Source organism: Spermophilus citellus (genome assembly GCF_964194105.1).
Source record: "Spermophilus citellus genome assembly, chromosome: 8".
Lineage (NCBI taxonomy): Eukaryota > Metazoa > Chordata > Mammalia > Rodentia > Sciuridae > Spermophilus > Spermophilus citellus.
The window spans coordinates 119,202,683-119,228,058 of record NC_138189.1 but is presented as its reverse complement, the minus strand read 5'-3'; the positions used below and the strand labels follow the sequence as shown (position 1 = coordinate 119,228,058).

Here is a 25,376-nt window from a genome sequence, read left to right as displayed (position 1 = left end):
ATTTTGAAGTACAACTTTAAGTTCAGGAAACTTCATTGCCCACTGGTCCAAGAATCACTATAACAATATTCTGTGTCTCCTGGTTAAGATTTGCCCATTTCTGCCTTCATAATAATTTCTATATGATTGAAAATTTCTTATATCCTTTAAAATTATTTCATATCTCAAGCATAAAGGCCAACATTTGAACTTTCTCCTTTTCTTTAAATCCACGAATTTATAATTTGTCTTCTATCAGCTATTTATGTAACACATTATAATAATTTAGCATTTATGCTATGATATTATTTTATTAAGTAGTGTAACTATTTTTCAATGTGTTAGACAGTTTCCTTTGGCATACAATATACCAAAACATTCTGGGTAGACAATAAATTAATGCTTCAAGTACACTTTTATTATTTATTTGAGAAAACTAGTTTTATATTTACTCTGATACCATAATAAATTTGATCATTAAAGAAAATTATATAATAAATTTCTTCATCTTAATTTAGGTGCAGACTCAGATAAAAGCACTATCCTTCTGCTTCCTGTTTAAAGTTACCATTAATGTAGAAACCTAATGGTGTTAAACTTGGTTCATTTAAGATTTATTTTAATGTGTAGCAAGATCAGCTTCAATTTCAGCAAAACAATAGTTCTCAATTGGATGATGGCACTGCACAGGGGAATTATTATTTTTTAAGAGGGGATGGATCTGTTATGTTTAGATGTATTGTACCCCTCGAGCTCACACGTGAGACAATGCAAAAAGGTTTGAAAGAGAAATATCAGCTCACAACCTTAACCCAATCAGTGAGCTGATACTTTATGGAATTAACTGAGTGGTAACTGGAGGCAGGTTTGTTGTGGTTGGAGGAAGAAGTTCATTGGGGGTGTGGCTATTGGGTGTGTATTTTGTATCTGGCTAGTAGAGGCATCTCTCTCTGCTCTCTGCTCACCATGTGAGCTGCTTCCCTCTGCCACACACTTCTGCTATGATGTTCAGCCTCACCTTGAGCCCTGAGGAATGGACCCAGCAACTTATGAACTGAGACCTCTGAAACCCTGAGCCTCAAATAAACTCTTCCTCCTCTACAGTTGTGCTGTTTGGGTCCTTTAGTTATAGCAGCAAAAAAACTCACTACAACAGAATCCAAGTAACCATAATGGCAATGATATATTTAGGTCTTGATGTTTACTTCTTTAATTTCCTGAAAAGTCATATAATTTAAAGGCGAATAACGTTTTTGTTAGTTAATAACCTGAGCACATATATCCTATTAATGTAAATATTTAACTTTTCTAAAATTGTAATTTGTATATTATACTCTGTGAACTTAGGCCAAGAAAAACAAATTTTCTGTAATATTAAGAGTCTGGGATATAAAGAACAATTTCTTGTCAATAACTTGTGTTTTTGTTTGAAGGTGAATGTTACATATTTTTGTGAAATATTCATTGTGTCTATGTAAATTTTCCCTAATCTATTTTAAATTGATTTTTCAATTCTTTGTCTAATAAAACATTCAAATATGGTAATACTTTATTAGCAAAATAACAAGGGAATTTAAGTGAGAACGGAAGTACTATGGAAAAAGTTCCTGTGAGGGAAGGAAAACTACATTTTATTAAATTTTTACTATTTACCTAGTGTTAGCCTAAAAGTATATGTTTCCATTTAATATAATTTTTTTTCACAAATTTTTAAGGCAAGTTGCTAGAATATCTTACATCACTTATAAATAAGAAGGTTGTGATTTAAAGAAATGCCACGCCTGGCCCATATCCTGTTGCCTAGGGAATGATACAGCAATATTTCTAACTTAGATGCTTCCTGAGTACCTACCTCCTTTAGAGTAGGGATCCCTTAGGTCTATTGATGTCTTAAAACAGAAACACCCCAAACTGTTTTTAATATTTAATTTTATTACTAAATTGTACAAACAATAGCTTCCTCTTTTATTCATCTTAATTATAGGAAGCAAAAATCATCTTTACAAAATATGCTAGAGTATCTAGAAAATGTAGATGTAAAGAACTTTAAATATTGATTAAGTTTAATTTTATAACAATTAAAACACCGTTGGCACTGCTGATGGGACTGCAAATTGGTGCAACCAATATGGAAAGCGATATGGAGATTCTGTGGAAAATTGGGAATGGAAACACCATTTGACTCTGCTATCCCTCTACTGGGTCTATACCCAAAGGACTTAAAAACAGCATACTACAGGGACACAACCACATCAATGTTTACAGCAGCACAATTCACAATAGCTAACTGTGGAACCAACCTAGATGCCCTTCAGTAGATGAATGGATAAAAAAAAACTGTGGCATATATACACAATGGAATATTACTCAGCAATAAAAGAGAATAAAATCAGGGCATTTGCAGATAAATGGATGGAGTTAGAGAAGATATTGCTAAGTGAAGTTAACCAGTCCCCCCAAAACAAATGCCAAATGTTTTGCTATAAGGAGGCTGATTTATAGTGGGATAGGGAGCGGGAGCATGGGAGGAATAGATGAACTCTAGATAGGACAGAGGGGTTGAAGGGGAAGGGAGGAGACATGGGGTTATTAATGATGGTGGAATGTGATGATCATTATTATCCAAAGTACATGCATGAAGACATGAATTGGTGTGAATATACTTTGTATACAACCAGAGATATGAAAAATTGTGTTCTCTATGTGTAATAAGAATTGTAATGCATTCTGCTGTGATATATAAATAAAAAAAATTAAATTTAATTTAAAAAACACAATTGGCACAGTGTCTGGTAATACAATAAAACAATTATTTTTGAGTTGTATTTTCTTTAAAACAGAAATTTGTATTTGTGTTGGACAACATATATATATAGGTTTGCACGAATGTTTACAGAATCTAAGCCTTAATCAGTAGTTAATGGACAAAAAAAGTATTTATCTTTGGAGACTGTGATAATTTCCAGTATGACTTGTGAAGTTGTATCATCCTTTTGTTATTTCCCAGTGCTACTATCTTTTCTTTTAATAACAATCCCAATTGGACAGGAAAGATAACAACAGAGAATATTCAAATGTTAGAACCTTCTTCCTAAAAATGAGGAGAGAAATTTTCTCAATCCATTTACCATAAGACATTAGCTAGAATATAACCCTTTAATTACTCTAATACAGGCCATGAATTAATGATCCAGCAATATCCCTATTTGGTATATAGCCAAAGGAAGTGGATTTAGTATCTTGAAGAGTTATCTGTGCTTTTGAGTTTATTGCAGCATTATCACAATAGTCAAGATATAGACACAACCTAAGAGTCCATCAACACACAAATGGATAACGAAAATATGATATATATGTATTTACATACACACACAGTGAAATATTATTCAGTCTTAAAAAAAGAAATCTTGTCATTTATGACAATGTACATGAACCTGGAGGAGAGTATACTGAGTGACACAGAAGAACACACTGTAATTTCACATGTGGAATCCAGAAAAGCTGTCCTTACAAATACAAATAGTAGAACAGTGATGATCAGGGGCTGGTGAGTAAGGGAAAAGAAAAGACTTGGTCAAATGGTACAAAGCCTCTGTTTTACAGAATAAATTCTGGAAATCTAATGTACAGAATGGCGACTATACTTAATAACCTTCTGTTGTGTACTAGAAATTTGCTAAGAGAATAAACTTTAAGTATTTTCATCTCTCTCTCTCTCTCTCTCTCTCTCTCTCTCTCTCTCTCTCTCTCACACACACACACACACACACACACACACACACACAATCATATCCATGTGAGGTGATGGATATGTTAATTACCTTGATTATAATAATCATTTTACAATATATATGTTTACCAAAACATCATGTTGAATACCATAAATACATACAACATTTATTTGTCAATTATAATTCAACAAAGTTGGAGCCAAAGTTTGTAATATGTGATTGGAACTGTATTTATCACAGATTATTTCTCAGTACAAAATTTCATTTACCTCCTATACATAATATTGATCCATTGAAGAGTGTATCTTTTTTTATGATGAGGTTGTTCTGACCACAAGCTAATATAAATCTTACCTCTATAAAATCTAAAATCACACAATACAAATAATTTCCCACACTCATACATATGTTGACCCTTTGTAAACATTCACACAGAGAGTTATTAAAGAAGTACATTTAAGTTAACTTATTAGACTTAACTATCCCATGGTAGAATAAAAGTGAATAAATTAAGAAATGGGTGGATGTTTTCCTTATGCACAAGAGCTAACAATATTTTTTAGAACAAAATTGTAATACAATCATAATGTTCTTCTCTGTTGAAAGAAGCTCATGAATTGTGATAGTTTCAGTAAAAATATAAATTTGAGATGTTGACTAGATATATATGCCCAAAATACAATTCATTCTCAGGAGTAAAAACATTATTTTAAAGGCAAATTCCAACTTCACTAATGTAATTTTGGTTTCACATCTCTGCATCAGAAAGTTTTTGAGTAAGCAAAAGAAAACAAAAAGTTCCCTCCACAAATTGTGCTTTTATTACCTTGTCTAAATTTAAAAGCAAATTTAGTTAGGAAAAAACAATGTTACAAGTTTCTATCCTCTGCCAAATCACTGTTAATTAAACAGACAAAAATCTTTGAAGGAACTGTAAAATGGGATGACAGTTTATTACTTCATTTGTCATTTGATTAGTCACCTCTCACAATTTTAAGTTTTTCTCTCTAAAATATTAAAAAAAATGAGAAGTATAATGTTTAAAGTGCATGTGGATATGATTGGAGGATAGAAATAACCATGATATGGTTTCTTCATTTTGAGTCAAACTTTTTCCTCTTGCACAAAGGAGCAAGATAAGAAAAATAAGAATTCAGTTCCCAACAAAGTCATTGATTGTCTTCTGTATTATTCATCATTATTGTGTCTTAAGTCATATAAGATTATTTTAATCATAAAACAGGATTTGGTGGCTGTAAAGCAATTGTACCTTTATAGTCTTCCCCTTATTTTTTGGAAAATAAACTTGGAGCAGATACATCCTCACAAACTGTACATTATTTAAAAGGTGAGGAAAAAGGTTAATTGCAATTAGAGAACACTGGAAAGTCTTCTGTAAAATGAATGTTATGGACCTTTTAGGGAGTTGCCAAGTCATATTGCCTAGGTTATATATCTTTGGAATACTGCTTTGTATTCTCCTGGGTCATGGAGAGTAGAAAACAACTAAAAAGTTGCTTAAAACTTTATAGATGCATAACTTGTTTAAATTACAATGTGAGACACATAAATTATTTTTTCAGTTAGACAAAGATAAGCTATAAAAACAAATTGTTATCGAATACATAGTTAAAAATCAATTTAGGATTCTGAGAATATGTTATCATATCACCAGAATTCTCTCTCCCCACCTAGATGACTATTGCACAGGCAGAATCTGCTGGAAGTAACTACTTTTTTTTTTTTTTTTTTTTTTAACTCTACTGAGACTTTCAAATTTCCATTGGAAGGCTTGGGAGATAAACTGGGGTTAATTTAAATCAATTTTGTGTCAGCAAAGCAGCAACTACATATCCCTCTTTCTAGTTCCTGGAAAATATCTGTGCACTTGATCTAGGAGCAGCTGCACACAACATGAAGGATCCAGGGTTGGCAAAAGGGACCCTTTCCTCCAAATTTGGGGATATGTGATGTGATTGCAGGCTGAGGCTTCAGATGCCAGAAGTACAGGCAGATGAGTGGCTATTGGTGAAGGCTGCCTTATACTTAAAGGACAAGCACACTTCCTTTCTACCTTTCATGTTATCTCCCCCTCCTGTTGAAGCAATACATTAAAGAAAAATAATTTTAAAAACAACCAGTATGCTGGTATACATGTAGTAATTCAAAATTGGAAAGTTATTGCATGGATCCAGAAAAAATAATAAGTTCAAGAAAGACCAAAGAAAATCTTAAGTATATACCTAAGGCAAATCCTTGTGGCAGAGATAGTCTATAGCAACAAATCAAAACAAAACAATAAACAAAAATTTTTAAAAAGGTAATTCTAGGGAAAAGAAAAAACTCTTATTTACAGACTTCCATTATTAGATCCAAACATCTAGTTTTCAATAACAACAAAATATATTACATATAAAAAAGAAACAGAAAAGTATGGTCCACTTACATGAAATTGTATATCACCAAAAATTGTCTCTGAAAAAGACCTGATGGCAAGTGTACTGAATAAAGACTTCAAAACAGGCATTTTAAAGATTGCTAAGGAAGTAAAGAAAGATGTGGAAAACCTCAAGAAAATTATGTATAAATGGAATATAAAATATCAATAAAGAGTTTGAAAATCTAAAAAGAACCCCCCCCCCAAATTCTGAAGGTCAAAATATAGTAACTAAAATTAAAAATCAGGAGAGATTAATAAGAAGATTTAGGAAAGCAGAAAAAAAACAGTTAATTTGAATATTGGAAGTTGGTAATTTTCAAATTTGAGTAACATTAAAAAAAAAGAGAGAAAAAGATTGAATGAAATTTAACCAAGTCTGAGATATATCCACAGGAATCCATTAAGATCAACAACATATGCATGGAGGAAATCCCTGAAGATCTGAGGAAAAAAATAGGCAAAGAGAATATTTGAATATTTAAATTCATTCCCTGAATTGGATAAAAGGCAAGAATATAAATATCCGAAGATCACAATAAACTCCAAATAAGATAAGTTAAAAGAGACACACAGCTACACATGTTATAATACATTTTCAAAAGACATGTACAGAATTTTGAAAGCTAACAAAATAAATAAATAAAGTAGCTCATCACATACAAAGGATCACAACAAAGATTATCAGCAGATATCTCAGTGGCTTATCAAATACAAAGGATCACTAAAAGGTTTTTAGCAGATTTCTCAGAGTCGTTGAAGGCCAAAATGCAAAATATGTCCAATACACCCACAGTGCTAAAAAATAAAAATGCAAAAAACCTATTGATCCGGAAACCTATATGTGATAAAACATTTATAAAAAGTGAAGGAAAAATTAGGACATCTCCCAATAAGCAAAATATGAGGAAATTTAATCTGCAAAACTGCCTTGCAAAAAATGCTCAAGGGAGACCCATATGATGAAATAAGAGGATATTAGTAATTCAAAATCATGTGAAGAAATAAAGATCTCAGTAAAGGTAATTGCAAGGGTAATTATAAAAACTAGTGTTATTGTAACAATGGTTTGCAAATCCACTCTGATTTCTACATGACTTGAGAATACATTAAAAAGCAATTATTACTCTAGAAGTTAGTATCATTATAATTTTTTTGTAACTTTACATTTCATTTTCTATATAATTTGAAAGACTGCTGCACATAAATTATTAGTTTATATTTGGGAATGCACAATGTATAAAGATGTAATTTTATGACATTAACAAAAGGAATAAACAAGGCTGTCAAAGGAGCAGAGTTTTCTTTTTTGTTATTGAAATTTAGCTGGTAATCATTCAAATTAGACTATTACAACTTTAGGATGATAATGCCTAAAGAATATATACAAAGGGATAAAAGAAACTAAGACATTTTGCCACCAAAAAAAATCAATAAAACACATAATAGAAAATACAATAATTGATGGACCAAAAAAAGATTCAAAGCATGTAGAAAACAAATATCAAAATGGCAGAAGTAAATCCTTCTTATCAGTAATTACATTTAATTTTCCAACTTTATTGAGGCATAATAGAGCAAGAACTAAAAGTTGTATGTATTAAAGTATTATAACGCGTGATTTTTATATATGTATATATTATAAAATATTTACCACAGTTAAGCAATTAATATATCTATCATCTCAGGTAGTTTTTTGGGGAGGGATGGTAAGAGCTCTTTATTTGCTGAGATATAATATTTGTATATCTTTTTGGTGTACATTATGTATAAAATCATAATAAATATACTCTTTTTATAAGAGACTCACTTTAGAAACAAACAGAGAATGGAATTTGGGGAAAAGTCATTCCATGTAAATTATAACCAAAAGAGAACAACGGTGGCTAAGCTAATATCTGATGAAATAGATTAATTTTAAAAAGCAATAAGAGAGATATTACATAGCAATAAAAGATAGTATTGCAAGAAGATACAGTAGTTAAGTGAATATATATATATATATATATATATATATATATATATATTCTAAAACAGAGATGAATCTTGAAGACAGTGAGATAAGCAAAATAGACTTAGATACAAAAGATAAATACTAAATGATTTACTTATATGAGGTGCTTACAGTAGTCAAAGTCATACATATAGAAATTTGAATGGTGGCTGCAAGTGAATGGGTGGAAGGAGGAAGGGGCAGTTATTATATAATGGATATAGAGTTTTAGTTATAAAATTGTTTTGTTATAGAGTTGTATTTTGTGGATGGGTGCACAACGTTATGTACATATTTAATATACTTAAAATGTTTAATATGGTGAATTTTACATTGTGTGCATTTATTACAATAAAAACAAGTAGAAAAATATAAACATCAACTTATGTAAGAGTATCAATATATTAGCTTAACACATCTTGTTCTGATAAACTAATGAGTTAATACATTTTAAAATGGAAAGTTGCAATATTTGAAAAAATATTGTGTAGGCATTTCATGCTATTGTTTTGGTATATGTTATAATGGTAAATGTATAGCTTAATAATCAAATACAACTTTTGCTTTCATTTCTCATATTCAAGCCCTTTTTAAAAATTCAATTTCTTTGCTTATTCTTAGACATAACAAGGGCCTGGAAGTTCATTCAGTATACTATGCTCTCTCAAAACCTGTGGCCTGCTTTCCCAGGGACACCTGTCTACCATACCATCACCTGCCTATCATGGAAGCTGCTGGACTTGTGTACTTTTAGAAGTGGTCTATGACCTTCAAAATGAAAACTTGACTTTCTTTTTCTATTAATGGTTCAGTATTTATGTAACCATTTCTATTGTACTTCAAATATAATGCATTTTCTTTTCCTTTTTTTTTCTTGACTTTTTCTATTAATGAGAGTTTAAAAATGAAAATGATGTCTCTTACAGACATAACTTCAGCTTGTTTAGTCAAGAGCCTAGAAAAGTGTAGTGGTTAAATTACTATTTGTTTTATATATATATATATATATATATATATATTAAACAATGTTCAAATATGTTTCTCTTCTTTTTCTTGCCCAATAGTAGTAAAAAGTCAATATGCTTAATGAAAACTGTTATTAAATAAATTAAATCTAGATATTGTTGAGTTGTCCTAGGCTTAAATGATTTATTGCCAATAAACAGGTTGATTGATAATACTACATGTAGCTACAGTGAAATAGTAATAATAATAATAAAGCTTTAAGAAAGATTTTAAATATAAAAAATCCAACAAAAATTGAACAATGCATAATTGAAAATATGAGAAATATCACTAAGTTATTTATGATTAACACATTTAAAATTTATTACATGCCTATGTCATGCCATTATACTAGGAACATTATAACATAAAGTTTGAACTAGCAAATATTTTGGTGTTCAGTTTCTAGTCCAGCAAAAAAAGACAAGAATAATAAGAGTTTTATTAAGATTTTAGCAAGTACTATTGTTAATGGACAGAGAATTTAAAAAACTTTCAGGCATAGTGTTTATTTATTTATCTTTGAAAAACACACTAGATTTAGATAGATCAGGGAAACCAGAGAAGCTTTTCTAGTGAAGAGGAGAATGTATTCAAGAATCGTAGCAATAAAACAACACAATCAGAAAATTGCTAGTGTTTTAGAGTTATATTAGGAAGAATCAATAGAAAAATATGCTTTCTGAAATAAGCTAAAGAATCTCATTTTCCTTTCTGAAACCTAAAAAAAAGCTTTTAAAGGATTTTAAAGAGGGAAGTGGAATGGCCACATGTAAATTTGATGATCAGTCTGGCTATCATATGAAGTGCAGATTCAAAGTGAAGGCACATTTGTAATAGGCAAGGATGAATTTTGAAGGTGAGAAATGATAGGCCTTAAATTAAGGCAGCTACAATAGAAATGAGAGAACAGAATGAATTTAAGATAAGGAAAAAGTTCAATTTACATGGCTTTGTGACAGATTAGAGCTAAGAGAAAAAATGATGGAAAAATCTAGCAGGACCCAGTTTTCTGCAATGTCTACATTGACTAGGAATTAGTGCAAATGTTGTAGATTTGGGGATAAATTTATCCTTTAAATTTTGTACATTCATAGAAAATATTAGAACTTAGAAGAGATAGTCCTTTATCATTTTAGGAATAGTTATACGTAGTCAAGTTTCTTATTTTAAAAAAAGAAATTACAAATTGAACAAATGTTTATATATTAATATATCTCACTCAGATTTAAATAACATGACTTTTCATAATTTTAGGAACTAAACTTAAAATTATCAAGTATTCAACAAACTGAAAACTTTTGCCACCTAATCAGAGTTGGACATTGCAGTTGTATGTGTTGTTATCTGTAAGAATAAGTTCCAAAAGAATATGAATAAAGGTATTTAAAAATATATTCTGAATTGCTCATTTTAAGATTTTTCTTATAAGCAAGTTTTAATATTCAATGTTCTCATATATCAGAAAAAAATGTAATTTAGAAAGAATGTTCATTAAAAAATTAATTGTTCCTACTTTACAATTAGTATTGAACCTGCCTAACAAATATTTAAGGATAATTTAATTCATGTATGTATTTCATACTTGTGTTAGAAATTCAACTTCTTTTATCTATGTCATGGCTCCTTTTTTCATTTGGCTTAGAAGATTTAGAATCATAAACAGTCTCTGAATGCCCTTGAATTTTTAAAAAATATTTTTATTTGCAGATGAACTCAATATACTTTTATTTATTTGTAGATGAACTCAAAATACCTTTACTTATTTATTTTTATGTGATACTGATAATCAAACTCAGTGCCTCACACATGCTAGACAAGCCCTCTACCACTGAGCTAGAGCCCCAGTCCCTCCGCTTGAATTTTAAGAGCCAATAATGTGGTAGTCTTATATTAAAAAAAAATAGTGATAAAAATTACATGTGAATGATGTATTCTATTTCAAACATTAATGTGTACACTTTTTAAGAAAACAAAATAGATTATTAATAGTATAGAGAAGAAAGAAGTAAATAGCTTTCTTTTTCAAATACCTAGTTTCAATGGTATAATCTAATTGTTCCTGGGCTGGGGATGTGGCTCAAGTGGTAGCGCGCTCGCCTGGCATGGGTGCGGCCTGGGTTCGATCCTCAGCACCACATACAAACAAAGATGTTGTGTCCGCCAAATACTAAAAAATAAATATTAAAATTCTCTCTCTCTCTCCCTCTCTCTCACTCTTTCTTAAAAAAAAAAAATCTAATTGTCCCATAACATTAAACAGAGACATGAGGGGGGAGGGAAAGGGAGAGAAAAGGGAAACTGCATGGAAATGGAAGGAGACCCTCATTGTTATACAAAATTACATATAAGAGGTTGTGAGGGGAATGGGGGGAAAAAAAACAAGGAGAGAAATGAATTACAGTAGATGGGGTAGAGAGAGAGAAGATGGGAGGGGAGGGGAGGATAGTAGAGGATAGAAAAGGTAGCAGAATACAACAGTTACTAATATGGCATTATGTAAAAATGTGGATGTGTAACCAATGTGATTCTGCAATCTGTATTTGGGGTAAAAATGGAAGTTCATAACCCACTTGAATCTAATGTATGAAATATGATATGTCAAGAGCTTTGTAATGTTTTGAACAACCAATAAAAAAATCATGTTTTAAAGAACACTATGGACTTCTAAAATGATGAAGTCAGATCTTGAAAATTAAATTAATTTAATTAATGACATAAATTTGGGCTCTGTTATCAATAACTAGCCCAAAGGACAAAAATACTCCATTCATAAACATGTAATAACTTTAAAACCCAAACTCTTAAAAGGGAAATTTACTTTTTTTTCACTATTTTAAGTATTAAAATTAGGTAGCATATTTAGAGTGCTCTATAACCTAAATTATTTCATTTAGATCCTCTAAACTACATATGACTTGGAAATTTTCTAAGAAATTGAAATTATAGTACATATACTAGAATCCATCCTTTAAAATGTAGGTATAATCTTCTATATTCCACTTAATAGTTTTAAAAATCCAGACAAAATTCCAGTTATATAATGAAAATTTTATTATATTTTGACATATTATTCACCAGTATTGATTTTCCCTGCTATGATGGACTAGAATCCAGAGTGTTTTCTTAATATTTTTGTAGTGGAGGTGGTTTGGTTTTATTGGTTTGGTTTGTTCTTTGGAGGTTTAGTGTTAGACGCCCACAATTACAATTTGATTCTGATTTTGTTTAAACTGTACATTTTGATTTTTAATTATTTCCCTGTGATTTTTCTTCAACAGAATACTTTAATTGGAAAGCAAGTGTATATGGTGGGAGCACATCAAATAAGTTGTAATAATGGAAATACTTTATGGCTGATAATTTTTAATCAAAGTATTATTATTTTATTTATTTTGGTCATTGAATTTTAAGAGTTCCTTTTACATTTTGGATATTATCCCTTTATCAGATACTTGTTGTGCCAAATGTTTTCTCTCATTCCATAAATTTCCTTCTACTTTATTGTATCATTTGCTATACAAAAATTTGATTTAGTTTGATGTAGTCCCATAACCTGTTTTTATTTTCATTGCTTGTGCTTTTGGTGTCATATCCAAAAATTCATGACCAAGAAAGAGCCACAGAATATTTCCCCCATTTTCAACAAGTTTTCACTGTCCATCTTTAAGCTGTTAATCCAATTTGAGTTAGTTTTAGGGTATGGTACAAGAAGGGCAAAACTTTAGCACATTTATACAAGCATCAACTTCTTTAATAAAACTCCTAAAACTCAAGAAATAAAACAAAAAATCAATAGACGGGATAGGATTAAATTTAAAAGTTTCAACACAGAGAGAGCCTACAGAATGAGTGAAAATCTTTTCCAGTTACTCCTCTTACAAGAAATTAATAGCTAGATGATATATTAGAGATTTTGTGGTGTCCCTCACAAGTTCATGTGTTAGATGATGTAAGAATTTTCACAAGTGAAAAACTGGTTATAGAGCCTTAACCTAATCAGTAGATCAGTTCACTGATACAGATTAACTGGGTGTTAACAGTTGCCAGGTAGGGTGTAACTGGAGGAGATAGTTCACTGGGGACATGCCTTTAGGGTTTATATTTTGTCCCTGGTAAGCAGAGCTCTCCCTCTCCCTGCTTCATGTTACTATGTCCTGAGCTGTTTTTACTGTTTTATACTTTTCTGCCATAATGTTCTGCTTCACCTTGGACCCAGAGGTATGGAGTCAGTCATCTACATTCTGAGATCCCTGAAACCATGTACCCCAAATAAACTTTTACTTCTCTATGTTTTTCTTGCCAGGTATTTTGGTGACAGTGATGCCAAATTTGACTGAAACAGCAGAATATATAAGGAACTAAAAACTTAACACCAAGAAATGTAATAATCTACTCAACTAATAGACAAGAGATTTAACAAGACATTTCCCCAAAATAGAAATTCAAACAGCCAACAAATATATGAAAAATGTTCAACATCTTTAGCAATCAGGAAGATGTAAAACAAAAGTACACTGAGGTTTCATCTTATTCCAGTCACAATGGTAATTATCAAGTATACAAATAATGATAATTGCTGTTAGGATATAGGGAAAAAGGTAAAGTTATACATTGTTATTGGGACGGCACATTAGTATGAACATTTTGGAAATAAGTATGGAGATTCTTCAGAAGACTAGAAATGGAATCATCATGTAACCCAGTTACCCAACTCCTTAGTATTTATACAAAAGTACCAAAATCAGCATAATATAATGATATATATATATATATACATATACATATACATACATACACCAATAATTATAGAAGCACCATTCACATAACCAAGTTATGGAACTAGTTTATGTGTCCATCAATAGATGAATGGATAAAGAAAATGTGAGATATGTCCACAATGGAGTTCTACTCAGCCATAGAGAAGAATGAAATTATGTCATTCACTGGTAAATGAATATAACCATAGAGCATCATACAAGTGATATAATAAGACTCAGCATGTCAAGGAGCAAATGTTTTCCTCATATGCAGAAGGAAGATAGGAAAAGGGAATACAAAAAGGGGATCCTGAAACAAACAGAAGAGAGATCGGTAGAATCAAGCAGGAACCAAGGAGGATGGAGGTGGAGAGAAAAAGGGTAAGAACTGGGGAACATAATAGACCAAATTATGTTAGCCGTATGTATAAAATACTAGAATATATTTCAATTTTATATATAAGTACAATGCATCAATTGAAAAATAAATAGAGGACTAAAGAGTAGAGGAAGAGGGTCAGAAGGATGGAGAAGAGGAAAATCTACTGGGGATTGATGTTGAGAAAACTATTACATGAATTTACACATCAAAAAATGAGCCCCACTCTTATGTATAACTATAATGCATTAAGAATTAAAAAATAAATAACTCTTTTAAACACTTGAAAGGCTTTCCCTTTCAAGTGTTTAAAGATGGCTACCATGTCCCCGCCAATATTTCTTTTAAGACAACTGTTTCTGAGCCTTGGTTGGCCTGGTTTCAGGATCATCCTGGGCCATGACCATGATAATCAATGGGACTTATTACAGTTTGAACATTCCATGTTGACATAAATGGCCCAGATCAGACCTCAAATTCTAGCTAGTGTAGTTCGGACATGGGTAGGACTGTTATATCCCTTACTCTACACACCACATCTCTATTCAGGAAGCCAGTTCAGATGAAGCCCAACTTCCATCAAAACTCCTACAACCCTAAGTCTTCCCTATCAATTTGCTTCCCTCATTTCACCCCATTAAATTCACACTTTGAGTAAAAAAAATTGATAGGGTTATTCCTGAGGTGTATACAGTAACTATTGATACAACTGAAGGGCCATATGATTATATTTGATTGGTTACACTATAATCCATCTGCCATAGTTTATTAAGTTATTATTTCTTGGAGATTAAGGACCACAATTCTCTCATATTACATATTTTTTCATATGCTAATTGAATCCTCTATGTGAACATGACAACATATTACATGGAAAAAAAAGAGTTAAAAGATGATATTCTGGCAATGCTGTAAATTTGCCATGATTTGTGAAAAACCATGAGGGAAACAGAGAAATCAGGCCAATGAGAGTCAATCAAAATATTAGCTACAGCTGGGCACTATGGTATACACCTGTAATTCCAGCAGTTTATGAGGTTTAGGTAGGAGGATCACAAGTTTAAAGCCAGCCTCTGCAATTTAGGAAGACACTGAGCTTATATATAAGCTACTGAGCCACATATACATAAACAAAATTTCTATTGCAAATTGTAGAGACCCTGTTAGCTATTTATAATGGCAACTGTACAACCCAATATAGACAACCAGAGAAAAAATTTGATATAATTCAAACTCTTAAAAGTTATGCAATGGAAGATAGAAACTAAGATCTTGAAATCTGTATGTGAATCCAGTATTTCAACTCTAAATTAGCAAGCTGCAGATTTTTCTTTTCCTCAAATTTTTCATAAAATTTATGTTTATACTTCATTTGGAAATAGTATAAATTCTAATAAAACCTGTCATTATTATTATTATTTTGGTACCAGGGATTGAAGTCAGGGGTACTCTACCACTGAGCCACATTTCCAGCCCTATTTTGTATTTTATTTAGTGATAGGGTCTCACTGAGTTGCTTAGCTTCCTGCCCTTGCTGAGGCTAGTTTTGAACTCCGATCCTCCTCTCTCACCCTCCTGTGATGCTGGGATTACAGGCATGCACCACTACACCTGGCTAAACCTGTCATTATTTTTTCCTGGTTAGCATAAAAGAGCTCAATTCATACAAAAAAAAAAAAAAAAAAAAAGAAAAGAAAAAAAAATAAAAGAAAAAAGAATGATCAGAAGAAAAATCCTCCAGATAGAATGCAAAAGAAAAATAACATGTAAGGAAAGGCAAACAAACTAAAAAAAAAAAAAAAAGAACCCAATAATTGAAGACTGTTTCAATTTAACAAAGGAAAAAAATTATATTCAGAATTGGTGAGATTTGAAGATAGATGCATAACCATATTTTATCAACATAAACAAATACAAAAAATGTATGAAATTGAATATTTAATATTTTTCTTAGGTGGCCTGTATAAAAGTAGAGAATTCTTGATGCCACCAAATGTCCATTATCCTGTTCCTCCTCTGTAACAGAATGCTGGGCAGTATGACCTGGTAGAGTATTATATTTACCAGGTTGCCTAGTATAATTATTATAGTTATTACTGTAACCTATAAGCACTTTTGAGACTTCCAGGAAAAGTCTACAAAAGCAAGGACAAGTGACTTCTCCTTTCATCTGTTTTATGTGCTTCTTTGGACCTGGAATATAGATTGATGGCTAGAAACCTTGCAGCAAATCTGAACCCTGAGATGACTGTGAGGATAAAAGCCATGGATTTAGAAGACTGAGTGCCAGATGTTTATAGCGCAATCATGCCAGCTGTTTACAATATGTTTTACAAAACCAAAAACTCCCATATATTTAAGTCACTGTTTTTTAGTTTCTTGTGTTCACTGATGGACAAAACTACTATCATTGCTTATATACGTGTAGAGAACAAAATAATAAAAGAAAGGAGGGGAAACAATAGAAAAATGCAAAGATTATAGATATAATTCAAGAGATATGTTGGCTGTTCATTTAATCCACTTGATATAAGATAAAGCATTATTTGTTGAAAACTGGCTTAATACAACAATCAAAACAATTTGAGTTTCATGTTAATACCAATTAGGCTATCCAACCACTGACAATTTTCTTATCAAATAATCTATAAGATACCCAAATATAAATTGAAGTTCAGATAAACAGGGATTATTTTTATGTCATATTTAAAATAAAACATTTATAGTGTACATAAAATATGGAAATCTTCAGTAAAATTGTATTTTACCTAGCAACTTTACCTGGAAAGTCATTAAAAGTCATAATAATATATATTGCACAAGACTTTTCCAAATATATTGTATTTTTTTTTGTACCAGAGATTGAACTCAGGGGCACTCAACCACTGAGCCACATTACCAGCCCTGTTTGGTATTTTATTTAGAGACAGGGTCTCACTGAGTTTGTTAGTGCCTCGCTTTTGCTGAGTCTGACTTCAAACTTGTGATCCTCCTGCCTCAGCCTTCCAAACACCACTGGGATTATAGGCATGGGCCACTAATCCTGGAAAATACATTGTATTTTTATGGGAGCTTGACAGTTGGAATTACATATAATCAACAATGTCATAATGAATTTAGCTGCTTATAATATTGGGTGAAATAACATTATTTTATATTATTGAATATTATAAAAAAAAATTTCTTATTACAGGTGAAGAAAGTGAAATTTAAGTTTATTTGATATATTTGTTTTAGTTACATAACTAAGAATTCGTACCAAATTACGTTGGTATGATGTAATTTCATTTCAATGTTGAATTTACACCAGATTATAATATAACTTAAAGAATGACGAATAAATATAGATATTATAAACAAGACATAAAAAATAAGTGTTAGATTTTTTAACTAATTTACCTGAAGTGAAAATACAGCAAAATAAAAAATTAGGCTATCCAACCACTTATTGACAATTTTCTTATAGTAAGGTACCCTATTGAAAACAATGCCATTTTTCAGCTCCTCCCTTTTCTTCACACCTGACTGCTAATAATGTCAATCAATTCTACTTTCTTTTCCCACATTTGTCTTAAAAATATATCTTTGTCTCTATGCTTGCCCCATCTCCCTTGAATAATTTTCCCTAACTAAAATAACTTGCAAACAAGGAACCAAAAAAATCCAATTAGTTTTTTTCAGGAATTTAGGCAGAAAGAGGATTGAGGTCATGCATAGAGATGAATTAATTTAGCTGAATGAATACAATGGCATATTTTTAGAGCTGGGATTAATTAAAGATTGCTAACCAAAAAATAAGATAACACAATTCCTAAAATTACATTAAATCAAAATTTTTTTTCTCCTGTTTGAATGGCTATTATGATTGGGAAAAATTTAAATCCAGCATTTCCTAGGAATTTCTAATCTCTCCTAGTATTATATGGACCCTACAAATAAATTTCTCCTCTTTTACTCAGGGTCAGAACACCTGCGTTCTTGAAATATGTAGAAAGAAAGAAGAAAGAAAAAGAGAAGGGGAAGAAGGAAGAGAAGACAAGAATGAGACACAGTTTAATTGAAAGTTTACAATGTGTGTTATATAGTGTTAAAAGCTTTAGAATGTTTTATCTCATTAATTCTCACCAAAAAAATAAGTTAGTTCTACTGTTATCTTTGTTTCACAGATACATGAGCTTAGGTACAGAAAGTTTACACAACTTGCTTGAGGTCATGTCACTCCTAAGTGACTGAAGATTAATTGCAAACTAGAAAATCTGAGTCTAAAGCCTATCTTGCAAACCAGTGTTATACATGCTCCTGTAGTTCAGTGGTATGCTTTTGATCATTTGATGCAAAAATGAAGGCAGGCAAAATGAAAGACTCCAAACATCAATTGAATTTCAATTAGTCTCATACATAATAGAATATGACAAATCTATTTGTAATCTATAGGATCCAGAATTATATAGATATGCTTTCCAAAGGGCAGCAGAAAACTACAGAATAGATCAGTTTCATGAGGTGGTTAAACAACTCTTGATCTAGAATTAATCAGACAATGTAAAAACCACAGTCCTTACTACTACTTATTACCTTGATGACCTTGAGTAAACAACTAAGTATATCTCTTACTATAAATCTTCACCTGTGTAAATGGGCATATGATTCTCTGCTTCGTGGAGCTGTTTTAGAGCTAATGAGGTAATTGGACAATGTGACGTGATATGAATAATCCTATTAAGGGATTAAAATTACTTATGCAATTCAAGGAAGGGGGATTAAAAGTGTATTCATTCACAGTTTTTTTTTTTTTTTTTGCATTTGGAAATGGGAGTAAGCTGATTTAAAAGATAAGAAGTACTTATGCTTTTAAAATGCATCTAAGTTATTTTAATTGTTTGGAATTAGAATGTAAACATAAGTAAAAACATACTGAATTCTACTTAATATACATATTAAAAAATAAATAAGGATATTGTATATGTCACTGCTTCCATTGGCATGAGAGGCACACTGTTTCTAATATCTTACAGAATAAGACATCATTCTCCATTACCTCCTTGAGGAAAATCCTGTAAATTAGAGAACTTCTATCAAAATAATAAAAAAATTGGAGAAGACTCCTGATTTTTGAAATATTCTAAAACATTAAACAAGAACATTAAGAGAAATAAAATAAATAGAAATTTGAGATTGTATCTGCAGTCTGTTTTCTGAGTTCTTTACAAAGCAATCAAAATTAAATGGAAATGATAGCTTTTCGAGTACTGCTCAAAAAAATATGCAGATACCATAAAATTTCAAGATCAATAAGTCAAATGATTGCACCATACTTCAATTACACAGATACCCTATAAGTGCACAATTTTTTAACTTTATCGCCTAGGGTGATGTTCACTTTTTGAACAGATAAGTGGTTAGAGTTGGTTTCTGTTTTTTTTTTTTTCTTCCCTTACCCTGGAGGGCATACCCAGTTAAAAGGAGTTTAGAATCTATATCCCTAGATGTACACCTCAATAAAGAAACATGTACCTCCATTCTGTTAAAAAAAAAAAAACAAAACATTTGTTTGTTTTGGTCAATATTTCTTGTTTCTAATACATTGTGAAATATTTGAAGTAAAATATGTCCTTACCCTCTTCTAACTTCAAGACCTTTAAACTGTTACTCACCATAACAACATTGGACAGAGATTAATTGTTAATAATTATAGTGATTCAGACAGATATTTGGCATAGAAACATGATTTTGAGATGATTAAACAAGAATAGTAGACTACAAAGTTTTTTGAACCATCTTCTTTTTTAAAAAATTTTTCCTTGTTCTACCCACTGGTTGAGAAACTCTCTTGCCCTTGCTTAAAAATAGTCCAGATCACTTTATATGAATTGTTTTGCTGCTTCTCAGCCTAGTGAAACCAGAACTAATCCCAGATTGTTGAATCAGAGTATTATAGATTTGTACCAAGTAATTCTTTCATTGAAAGCTATTTATGCCAGACAGAAATTTGGGTGCTTTCTAGAATGTGTACCATAGGCATCAGGAAACTATTCATAAGTAATCACACTATGGTATTTTTTTTTTTATATTTTCTTAGTTGTCAATGGACTTTATTAATATGAAGTGCTGAGAATTGAACCCAGTGCCTCATACATGCTAGGTAAGTGCTCTAACACTGAACCACAACCCCAGCCCATGGTATTATTTTTAACACACTGTTTTCTTTAAAATTGATATAGGCCTATGTTAGAAATACAAGTAGAAAAAAAAAGAAATCTCTTGGAAGTAGAGATTTCTTGACCTTATCCTCTGCCCTAGAATTATTTCATCTTGTGAGTCATTTTATAATATGGCTCTAGAAATTTTCTATAAATTAATCTCTATATATTTAAATTATGTATTACTTAAATTATATATATTTAAATAGAGGTACATTTACATATGTATAAAAATGAAATAGAAGCATCCTAAAATAAAACAGGATATATTTTTACATAAACACACATGAATATATTTTCATATTAGCATATGTAAAAGGTATAAAATAACTCCGATATATACACATTCATACATGCCCTCATGTTTTCTATGGATGGTATTATAATTTTTTATTCTCACAACACCATGAAGATGAACAATTTTATACATACATACTTGAGTTCAAATGAGTATATTTATAGAAAGAATTTCTAGATGTAGATTTCTTAGTGTATTTTCTCACTAACACATTGCCATATAATCTATGTATCACACTAATAATTTGGATAATTAAAAATGATCTGTGGTATACCTCCCAGCCAGTAGGATGGATACACTAATGTTCCAATGATTCTCTTCTATTCTACATCCACTACTAATTAAAGTTCACTAGACATCACAAAGCCTAGAATGCATCATGCTGCATATACACTTAATAAAGCACTTGTACTTATATACTCACATTGATGTCTTCCAAATCTAAATTATTTAGAATAATATTGTTCCTTTTCCAGATGATGGGGGGTCTCAGAGCTCCCTGAATGGCACAGCTCAGGACAGCACTTTGTCCCACAGTTGCTGCAGTAATGCTTAGTTTCTGATCTTCAGGAAGACTCAACTGGATCACCTCTGTAAAGATAAAGCATCAGTATATTGATGAGCATGTAATTTTGTAACATTAATTGGCATAAAGTTTCTGAATACCAGTGATTTGGGCTTTTAATTTGAATAAAAGATAAAAAAGCTTGTGATAAAATGAAAAAAAAAAGAGTAAACTGCTTCCAACTAAAGGTCAGAATGACATTTCAATTTAATTGATTGACAAGCATTCTCATGAGGCAAAAACTATTAAACATGAAATGAATATCAGAAGTAGAGTTATAATAAGCCTGGCAGATTGCACCCAAAAGAGAGATAAATTATTTAACTGCCAAATCAACATGTAGTGTGTCATTGGCATTGAAATAAAAATGATGTTGTTTATTCACTGATGGATTTATATTGTAGGTGAAGTGAGATCATTTCTGGCTGGCTTCAGAGAACAGTAGCAGAGCTGAATGGGTACAATGCTTCAGTATGCTGGGAAACATAAATCAACTGTGAAGAAATAAGATTTCTTTGGGAAGTTGAAAGAGGAAAAAAAAAAACAAAACAAAACGGTAGTTCACCAATAAAACAGCAATTGAGTGTAATTCTGTCAGCTGTCCTCATTAGTGTTGATAGAGTCACTTCCTGATCCTTAAATTTTAAAGTTAATATCATATTTTTAACTACCAAAATATATCTTTCTGTCAATAATTATGAAATATAAATATATTATTTGGAATTTGGATCTGAGCTGGCGATGTAGCTCAGAGTTAGTGTGCATATCCAGATGTGGGACATACTGTGTTCAATATACAGTGTACTGAAAAAAAAAAAGCCTGAAATTCTGAAAATTTTTGATTTGGTTTTCCATTTCTGTTTTCATACAGTTTTTACAATGTGGGAAAATTAACAGCTATGTAATTGCCAATTAATCATCAGAGATGACTGGAATAATATTAATTATGATCCATGTGAAACTTGCCCTTTGGTTTCTTGTTGACATTCATAGACTCTAACTTGTCTACACAATAACTTAGTCTTGCATTTTGACTTTGCTCAGCTTTAGCCAGGTTAGAAATATTGCAAATGATTATTCTTATTTAAATTTCAATATGAAGGGGTGGAATAATTGTCCTTTGTGCTTTCATTATAGTTGATAATATTTTTCATGGGAACTGAGTGGAGAAACTAGTGTCTTTTAATTGGGAATAAAATGATCACATGAAACCATTTCTATATCCTCCACAAAGACTCTCTTTCCTTTTTACCATTCTACCTTCTTTTTGTCTTATTCTTAATCATATTTTTATTTTTTTGAGGGAAAAGACGTGTGCTAATCAAGTGAGTTTTATAGAATATAACTATTCTATGTTCTTTGTTTTTCGGCACCATCACAAATCACAATGCTAAAAGTGGCACATGTTTTTGCACCAGAAGGCCATGATTAAACATTAAATCCACAGTCACCCCATTATCATGGTAAGTATTAATGTTAAATGACCTATGAGTTTTCCCAACTGGCTGACACATTGTTTTCTGATGAAAATAAGCAAAACTGGAATGACCACTCCATATTCTCTTATTAACAGTTTACTCTACAAATCTATGTCATCACTGTTTTCTGTTGTCAAAGAAGGGGGCAGAAACATTCATTAAACTAAAAAATTCTACCGGAGAGAGGGTCAGCCCAAATTCTTTAGTTCATAGAAAAGCAAAAATAGCAGATGGGTAAGAATAAAAGGTCAATAAGAACTTTGTATAATTATGATATTACAGACAGTTTAATTTCCATTAGTGATAACATGTTCACATTCCCATTTTATCTTAATGCTTCATGGGCAGTACAGAGAATATTTTCTTATATATGCATTCTGTTATATGTCTATATTTATACTCACATATATACACACAGTCACATACTTGCACACACATGCATATATACAGATACATGAATAAGTACATATAATGACTAAAAAGGAAATACATTTGACTAGTTAGAATTAGGAACCATTTGAAATTTGCAGATTGTTTACATTTTTTTTAAATTAAAAACTTACAAAGAGAACACAAAGTAATAGCATCATGGAAAACATCATATACAAATTATCAATAATTTTGCTTCTATATTCCTGAATTACAGCTTCTTGCTCCTCACTAAATTATGTAAGAGACAATGGGAACACTGATCTTAAAGCAGCATGATAACCTAAGCTATTCCAGCATTTAGAAATACAGTTGTTACTAAGTCACCCTGGAATCTCTTCACTAAACTCCTGCATCTGGAACTAAGTTTCTGGCTATTTGAATAATTTTTATTTTTTATAGTTATATGACAGAAGGATAATTAGATAATATGATATCTTAAAATAAAGGCTGAAGTTTGGTATAACACTATGTGGTAGATCTTCCTAAATTGTATTTTTTAGAGGATTCATAATCGTAATAAAGAATTGCTGGGGCTGGGGATGTGGCTCAAGCAGTAGCGCGCTCGCCTGTCATGCGTGTGGCCCGGGGTTCGATCCTCAGCACCACATACCAACAAAGATGTTGTGTCCGCCGAGAACTAAAAAAAATAAATATTAAAAATTCTCTCTCTCCTCTCTCTCTCTCTCTCTCCCCCTGTCACTCTCTCTTTTAAAAAAAAAAAAGAATTGCTAAAACAGGGAATAATATCATGCATACAAAAAGTTTCTTTAATTGGAAGACTATATTTAAAAAATTATTTAAAACTTGTCTAGGTAATATGCACAATTGACTAATTATATCCATTTTGAAAATTCTTCTTTTTTGTTTTTTGCCTATTTCATGCTGCAGGTTTCACCTCCATGCTAGATTATATAGAACTTCATACACAAAACAAATAATTTTCACTGGCTACTACTCTAAACCAAATGCTCATTGCTTTAAATAAATTTAGCAGACAGATTTCTTTTAGATACATGCTAAAAGAAATTTGAGACTGACATGCTCAACACTCCTAGTCTTTTGTTGTTGTTGTTGTTGTTCTTTTTTTGCGGTGGGGGTGTACTAGGGATTTAACCCAGGGTACTTCACCATGGGTTGACATCCCCAGTCTTTTTTATTTTTTGTTTTGAGACAGGGTGTGCTAAGTTGCTGAGGCTGCTCTAGAACTTGCCATTTTTTCTGCCTCAGCCTCCCAAATTGCTGGGATTGCAAGGCATGTGTTAGGGAACCTGGTGCCAGTCTTTTTGATAGTTTGTAACCAATACACATTTATCTCACAAATGTTACAAATGTTTTTAATTTTAAATTTCATTAAAATGCTTTAATAATAAATGATGTGCTTATAAAAACATGTAAAGTTCATCAGTTATACACAAGTGGTCAATATATCCAGAAATTGTCTATTAACAACATGAAGCAATAATATGGATTGATCAATAACTACGGATTGAGCTGTAATCCAATAAAAATTGATTTTAAGTAGAATCATGTATCACATGATATTAAGTATTATTTGTTACACTGATAAAGTTAAAAATGTTCAGAGTCAATTAAGAGGTGGTATTCAATGCTTTAAAATAATTTAGTATTTTAATGACTCACAAACTTTGTATCTTATTAAAAGCCATCTCAAGAACTCAAGGAAAGAAAGTGGGCATGGTGGCACACTCCTGTAATCCCAGCAAGTCAGAATGCTGAAACAAGAAGATTGCAAGTTCAAGGCTAGCCTCAAAGATATGAAATACCCTATCTTAAAAAAAAAAAAGTTAAAATGACTTGTTATATAACCCAGTAGTATAGCACCTTGAATTCAATGCCCAGTACCAAAAACAATAGAAGAAGTCAGAGTTCTGCTGTTGCCTCTAATCTCCTGTTATAAAGATTATTAATGCCATTTTTAGTCCAGCTCTTTTCTTTTGATTAGGTAGGAAAACAAAAAGTAAAGCAGAATAGTTTCCTGACTATTCTAAATTTATTTTCTTTTCTACATATTCTCATCTTCACAAATTGGCTTAGGGGACTATTAATAATTCGTTTTCAAAGTCACAAAAAATTGAAACTTTCTTTCAGAAGAAACTAA

The 25,376-nt window shown here is 31.3% G+C and overlaps 1 protein-coding gene across 1 annotated transcript in view; it reads right to left on the bottom strand.

Annotated features, from left to right (window-relative positions):
* The window catches only part of FSTL5 (follistatin like 5), an 824,806-nt gene that overhangs the window by 239,122 nt on the left and 560,308 nt on the right, over positions 1-25,376 (bottom strand). Inside the window, exon 7 of the mRNA XM_081304788.1 lies at positions 21,207-21,373. Coding sequence (XP_081160914.1) covers positions 21,207-21,373 — 167 coding nt within the window. The remainder of the gene's footprint in view (positions 1-21,206; positions 21,374-25,376) is intronic.